A 6523-nucleotide genomic window follows, 5' to 3' on the forward strand; every position below is an offset into this window, starting at 1 on the left:
CTCTTCTTCTAAGTGTCTCCTTTCAAGTCTCCGCCTCCATAAAGAAAGAGATGATGAAGCAGCAGCATCTGCTGCTGCAGCCTCCTTCTCATTATCAGCAGCAGACGCAAACAACCACGAGAAATGGGCTGCAGATAAACCTTCTCCTGCTGCTGCTGCTGCTGCTGCTGCTGCTGCTGCTGCAGGTGGTGATGGTGATAGCTGAGGTACAGGAGGAGGAGGGGGGCACAGCAGCGGCAAAGAAGCAAAATCTGTCTCTTCGCTCCCCCCGCTGCTGCTGGTGTTGCTGCTGTTGCTGCTGCTGCTGCTGCTGCGTTTAAGGAGGCTGATGTTATGCTGCATAATCTCTTCAATCATTTGAGCCTGCCTCGTCATATGAAAAGCAGTTAATGCAGCACCTGCTGCTTCCAACTGGTATGCATACACCTCAATATCCGCAGCACTTATTTCTTCATACACCCCACACCCGCATGCATGCACAGACCCACACCCTTGGGGGCCCCCCTTTCCTCCTTCTGCCTGGCCAGTGGGGCCCCCTGGGGGCCCCTGTGGGGCCCCCTTCCCGCCTTCTGCCAGGTCAGAGGGGCCCCCTGGGGGCCCCTGGGGGGCCCCATCGCACCCTCCTGTCAGTCCAGAGGGGGCCCCTGGGGGCCCTTGGGGGCCTCCCTGCCAACCTCCCTCCAGAGTTGGGGGGCCCCCCCGGGGCCCCTGGGGGCCCCCCTGCAAGCCTTCTGTCAGGCCTGGGGGCCCCCCCGGGGGCCCCTGATCCTCAGAGGCCCCTAAAGAGCACCCTAAATTACCCCCCTCTTTGTTTGCTGCGCTTAGGGGGCCCATAGGCGAGCGGCCTGCAGCATAGACAGCAGAGAGAGGGAGGCAGCAGCAAAGACAGAGGAGGAGAGCTGAGACAGCATTATTTATAAAAAGAACAATAAAAAAGAAGTTAATGTTTTGAGGTTTTGTTTGAATTAAGAGATTGTGCACAAACATCAACATCAGGAAGGGGCCCCCGGGGGCCCCTGCAGTTAAAGCAGGTTTCGCCTACAGCATAAACATCATCTGTCTCTGTTTTTCTCAGGTGTCTCTGCATCTGAGGTGTATATACACCCCAAACAAACAGATATATTAACAAGATTTATATATTTTATATTATTTCTTTACGCACAAAGGAATGCCCGCAGCAACAGCAACACAAAAGGGTTTAGGGGGGCCCCCCTGGGGGCCCCTGTCTCCTTTCGCTCGTCTTAATGGGTTTATTGTTTATTTAAGAGAGTTTGTTGTTTAATTAAAAGGGTTTATTGTTTAATTAAAAGGGTTTGTTGCTTGTTATATAAAAGAGTCCATTCCTTATTATTATTAATTATTATTATTGCTAATAATAATAATAATAATAATAATAATTATAATTATTATTATTATTATTATGCACAGGCTGCATGCACACAGTTGCAGTTTCGGCGTCCCCTCTTTGTGGGCCCCACAGCCCTGGGAGTTGAAGAGAGACAGAGAGACTAATTCTGCTGTCTCCTCTCACAGCCTCAGCACTTCTTTTTAACAGCAATTAGACCTCTTACCCCCTTAACTAGCTGGGCTGTATGTTGATCCAGCTCAGCTAGCTGGCTAGCTAGTTAGCTAGCTAGCTAGTTAGCTAGTTAGTTAGCTAGACAGCTAGCTAGTTAGTTAGCTAGACAGTTAGCTAGACAGCTAGCTAGTTAGCTAGCTAGACAGTTAGCTAGGTAGTTAGCTAGCTAGGCTTATGCACGACTGGCTAGGGCAGCTAGCTAGCTAGCTAGCTGGCCTGCATGTACGAGTGGATGTGGGCCCTTTACTGTGCTGCTGCTGCTCTGTGCTGCTGCTGCTCTGTGCTGCTGCAGCTTTGTGCTGCAGCAGCAGCAGCTGTGCCGCGCCCAAGCTGAGCCAGCAGCCACGAGGAGACACACCTAAAGAAGTTTAAACTTCATACAGCAGCAATTTGTTATTATAACAAACAAAACACAAACCCTACAACATTAGCAACATTATGCGGGCTGCTGCTGCGGAGATACAAGAGAGACGATGCAACGCATGCAATCCCCATCCCTATCAGACACACCAGCAGCAGCAGCAGCAGCTGCTGCTGGTGCTGGTGCTGTTGCTGCTGCGCTTCACAGCTTGAAGTACCGGACTCCTGGGCGGACGTCGAAGGGACTGATGCGGGCCTGTGCTGCCTGAGACTTCTTTGTCTCCTCCTGCAGCAGCAGCAAAAGGAGACACAAAGCATGTGCATCAGCAACGCAGCAACCCCCAAAAGTGCTGCGCCATTCACCGTATTTCAGCAGATTGCTGCGGCTGCAGGAAGAGCAGCAGGAGCAGCAAACGCAGCAGCACCAGAAGCAGCAGAGGCAGCAAGAAGTGCAGCAGCAGCAGCAGTAAGTGCAGCAGAAGCAGCAGGAAGTGCAGCAGCAGCAGCAGTAAGTGCTGCAGCAGCAGCCAAACCAGCAGCAGCAGCAGCAGCAGCAGCACCTTAAGGAGTTGTTTGTTAGCTTTCTTGTTGGCTCTTAGAATTCGCTGCGCTTCCTTCACCGCAGCTTTGCGCGCCTTTCGCTGCTCAGGTGTCTCCCCGCGAGGTCTGTAGGTAGAGACCTGAGGAGACAGTTGACAAACAAAGGAGACAAAGAGATAGGCGAAGAGGAGACAGTAAAGATATGAACAGAAGAAGAGACACGACAAAAGAGAGTAAAAGAGCACAAAGGAGACACACACCGAAGGAGACAGCCCCAAACGAACAACAAACATGCAGCAGCAAAACTGTCTCCTCTCACCTCTGGCAGTTCAACTGCTGTCTCCTCAGCGTCTCCGCTCGGAGGCAGTTGCGCCCGTCGTCCCTCCAAAGGGCCCTTAGCCCCTAAAGGAGCTCCAGCATGTGTTCTGCTCAGGAGACAGATAAACGCAAAAGAATAAACTGTCTCTTTCTCCTAAAGGAGACAGATAAATGCAAGATAATAAACTGTCTCTTCTTGGTGAAGGAGACAGATAAACGCAAAAGAATAAACTATCTCTACGTGGTGAAGGAGACAGATAAAATGCAGAAGAAATTAACAAACTGTCTCCATATCGTGAAGGAGACAGAAAGAATGCAGCACAAAGGAAGTGTCTCCTCCTTAAAAAAGAGACAGAAACAAATAACACAGACGAAGCGTCTCCTCGCTTCTTCTGCCCACTGTGCTGCAGCAGCAGCAACAGCAGCAACAAAAGCAGCAGCAGCAGCTGCCGCAGCAGCAACACTAGCAATAGAAGGAGAGTAAGCAAGCTTATTAATTAATTAATGTGTCTCCTCTTACGCTAAGAAAGGAGTCAGAGACATTTTGCTAGCTCGAGAAGACCCAATAAGAATTGCACGGGGCTGTACAGACACCCCAGACCTCGCACTCATAATGGTTTCGCCATCCCTATACACACAAACATAAACCCTAAACCCTAAACCCTAAACCCTAAACCCTAAACCCTAACTTGTCCGTGACAATCTCCGCCAAGCCATAAACCACAACGGCGACAAACCCCAACCCCTACAAACACATTCTAAGCAATATGCCTTCCAGACAAACCCTCAACCCTAAACCCTAAACCCTAAACCCTCGGAACAAACCCTACAGGCTAAACGCCAACCCTAAACCCTCAACTAACCAAGTGGGGCGAGCGCGAGCAGGCAGCATCGGGGCTGCATGCACTGTTGCTTCGTTTTCTTCTTCTTCTTCTTGCATTCTTGCTAACGCGAGGGTTTTGTTGCGAAGGTCTTCATCTGCAGGAACAGCCACAACCTCAAAGCTTTAAACCCTAAACCCTAAACCCTAGAGGCGACAGTCTCCATAATCAAGAGAGAGACACTTAAGAGACAGTCTCGAGAATTAAGAGACAGCATTCATACTAAGGAGACAGCCCCTATAGCAAGGAGACAGTCTAGCCACTGAGGAGACAGCCAGTCTTTAAGATAAAGAGACAGTCTCCTCTTGGGCTGTATGTCTCCTCCCCATGGGCAATAGAGACGCACCCATTTCACAGAGACGAAACCCTTCATCTTTTCGTCTCAAGTTGCTGCTCCTGCTGCTGCTGCTGCTCGTGCTGCTGCCGCTGCTGCTGTCGCTGCAGCAGCTCCCTCGCCTCCCCCGAGAGGAGACACCCTCCAGACCCGGGGTCCCTGCAAAGAACAAGGAGACACGTTTGAGGCGCGCTCTTCAGGCCTGCCCCTTAGGGTTTAGGGTTTAGGGTTTAGGGTTTAGGGTTTGGACACCCACGCTCTTGAGACTTTAAAAAATCATCAAAGCACTCCTCATATGCAGAGAATGAATCGCTCTCTTCAGCCTCCTCAGGATCCAGCTGCAACACCACGTACACCCCAAACCCTAAACCCTAAACCCTAAACCCTAAACCCTAAACCCTAAACCCTCAGCTAGAGCCTGTCTCCGGCAAGATCCTTCCCTCTGTATGCTCAGCCCCTTAGAAAAACTATCGCGGGGGTTTTCACCATGTGTTTATTTATTTATTTATTTATTTATTTATTTATTTATTTATTTATTTGTTTGTTTGTTTGTTTATTTGTTTATTATAGAGAGATGAAAAGGAGACACAAGGACCCACCTCGCCAATGCATTCTTCTCTATACTCTTCTAGCAGCTGCTCCAGCCGCTGTCTGCAGGATTAACGCATGCAGACACCCTACCCTAAACCCTAAACCCTAAATCCTAAACCCTCCTAAACCCTATACCCTCCTGATCCCTAGACTCTCCTCGACGCTAAACCCTAAACCCTAGACTTTATAAACCCAAAACCCTAAACCCTCCTACACCCTAAAACCCTAAACCCTCTTAAACCCTAAGCCCTTCCACATCTTAAATCCTCCCAAACCCTAAACCCTCCTAAACCCTAAAACCCTCCTAAACCCTAAACCCTAGACCCTGGCCCATGAAGACTAGGCTTCGCTTTGTCTCTACGCACGATAAAGCGCTGTTGTTCGGGTGTCTCTCCCGCTGTGGGGTGTCTCCTCTTCTGTCTTCTGTCTCCTCGGAGCCCCAATCGCTGCTGTCTCCTTCTTCTATCTCTGCACTGTCTCCTTCTTCTAACTCTGCACTGTCCCCTTCTTCTATATGTTTAAACAGAAGGTCTCCAATGGCTGGCGGCAGCAGAGGGGGCCTCGAACCCCACAACAACTCCTTCTCATCCGGGGCCTGAGGCATCAACAGCTACACTCCACATCCCCAGCTAGCTACGCAGCTAGCTATGCAGCTAGCTATGCAACTAGCTATGCAGCTAGCTATGCAGCTAGCTATGCAACTAGCTATGCAGCTTGCTATGCAGCTAGCCAGTCTAGACAGCTAGCTAGGCAGCTAGTCTAGACAGCTCACTATACGACAAGCTGCAGAGCTAGCCAATCTAGGCAGTGAGTTCGAAAGCTAGCTAGCCAGCCAGCTAGCTGTACTCTAATCCACAAACACTCGTAAACCCTAAACCCTAAACCCTAAACCCTAGACGCACCCATTGTTTGCCGTCTGCATCTGTTAAGGCGGAGGCAACGAAGTCGTCAGCAATATCCTCATAGGCTTCAGAGGCCTCCATAGCAGCCAGCACTTGGCTTGCTGCAAACGGAGACAGTAGGAGACACAAGCAGCACTGCACAAGGTTGCTCCTGCTGCTGCTGCTGCTGTTCTTGCTGCTGCAGCTGATGCTACTGGTTTTTACTGCTGCTGCTTTAGTTGCTGTTGCGCAGTTGCTTATAGACGAGGCAACGTGAAAGACTTCAGGATACGGGCCTAGGGTTTAGGGTTTAGGGTTTAGGGTTTGAGGTACCTTCTTTGTCTCTTCTCATCATTGTCTCTGCTTCTTTCTCCTCGCGCTCAATTGTCTCCTTGCCGCCTTCGTGTGCCAGGAAGGCCCCTCCACCCAAACTCTTAGAGACAGAGACAGAGACACAGAGACAGCAGCAACAGCAGCAAAGACAGATGTAACAGCAGCAGCAACAGCAGAGGCAGATGTAGCAGCAGCAAAGACAGAGACAGAGGCAGCAACAGTAGAGACAGAGACAGCAACATCATCGACAGAGACAGCAGAAGCAGCAGAAACAGAGACAGCAGCAGCAGCAGCAGCTGCAGAGGCAGACACAGCAGCAAAAGAGACAGAGAGATAGACAGCAGCAGCAGTAGAGACAGAGACAGCAGCAGCAAAGACAAAAGGAGACAGTCTGTCTGCTTACAACCAAATGCTGCGAGTAGTCATAGCCGTCTTGAGGGAAGTAACAGTCGCCGCTCTGAAGAAAGAAAAGGAGACAGACACCGCACAAGGAGACACATACACCTCAAACATAATAAGAGACAATCAAGCAAACAAACAAACAAACAAGCAAGCAAACAAACAAACAAACAAACGAACAAGCAAACAATACAAAGAAGCAGAAAGGAGGGAGACAAACGAGACAAAGGAGACAGCACGAAAAAGCAGCAAGAAAGGAGACAAAAGAGACAAAGGAGACAGCACAAAGAAGCAGCAAGAAAGGAGA

General features: G+C 49.9%; 1 protein-coding gene across 1 annotated transcript in view; it reads right to left on the reverse strand.

Moving 5' to 3' along the window:
* EAH_00049310 (hypothetical protein, conserved) overlaps positions 1-5839 on the reverse strand; it is a gene marked incomplete at both ends in the record, with an annotated part of 12069 nt that extends 6230 nt beyond the window's left edge. The window contains 13 exons of the mRNA XM_013391353.1: positions 1-845; positions 1806-1909; positions 2158-2225; positions 2500-2619; positions 2799-2904; positions 3318-3425; positions 3661-3775; positions 4025-4171; positions 4269-4350; positions 4612-4663; positions 4969-5198; positions 5506-5606; positions 5818-5839. The exon at positions 1-845 is cut by the window's left edge and continues 118 nt beyond it. Coding sequence (XP_013246807.1) covers positions 1-845; positions 1806-1909; positions 2158-2225; positions 2500-2619; positions 2799-2904; positions 3318-3425; positions 3661-3775; positions 4025-4171; positions 4269-4350; positions 4612-4663; positions 4969-5198; positions 5506-5606; positions 5818-5839 — 2100 coding nt within the window. The remainder of the gene's footprint in view (positions 846-1805; positions 1910-2157; positions 2226-2499; positions 2620-2798; positions 2905-3317; positions 3426-3660; positions 3776-4024; positions 4172-4268; positions 4351-4611; positions 4664-4968; positions 5199-5505; positions 5607-5817) is intronic.
* Between the last annotated feature and the right edge of the window lie 684 nt (positions 5840-6523).

This window comes from Eimeria acervulina, genomic scaffold (assembly GCF_000499425.1).
Source record: "Eimeria acervulina Houghton genomic scaffold, Eah_scaff794, whole genome shotgun sequence".
NCBI lineage: Eukaryota > Apicomplexa > Conoidasida > Eucoccidiorida > Eimeriidae > Eimeria > Eimeria acervulina.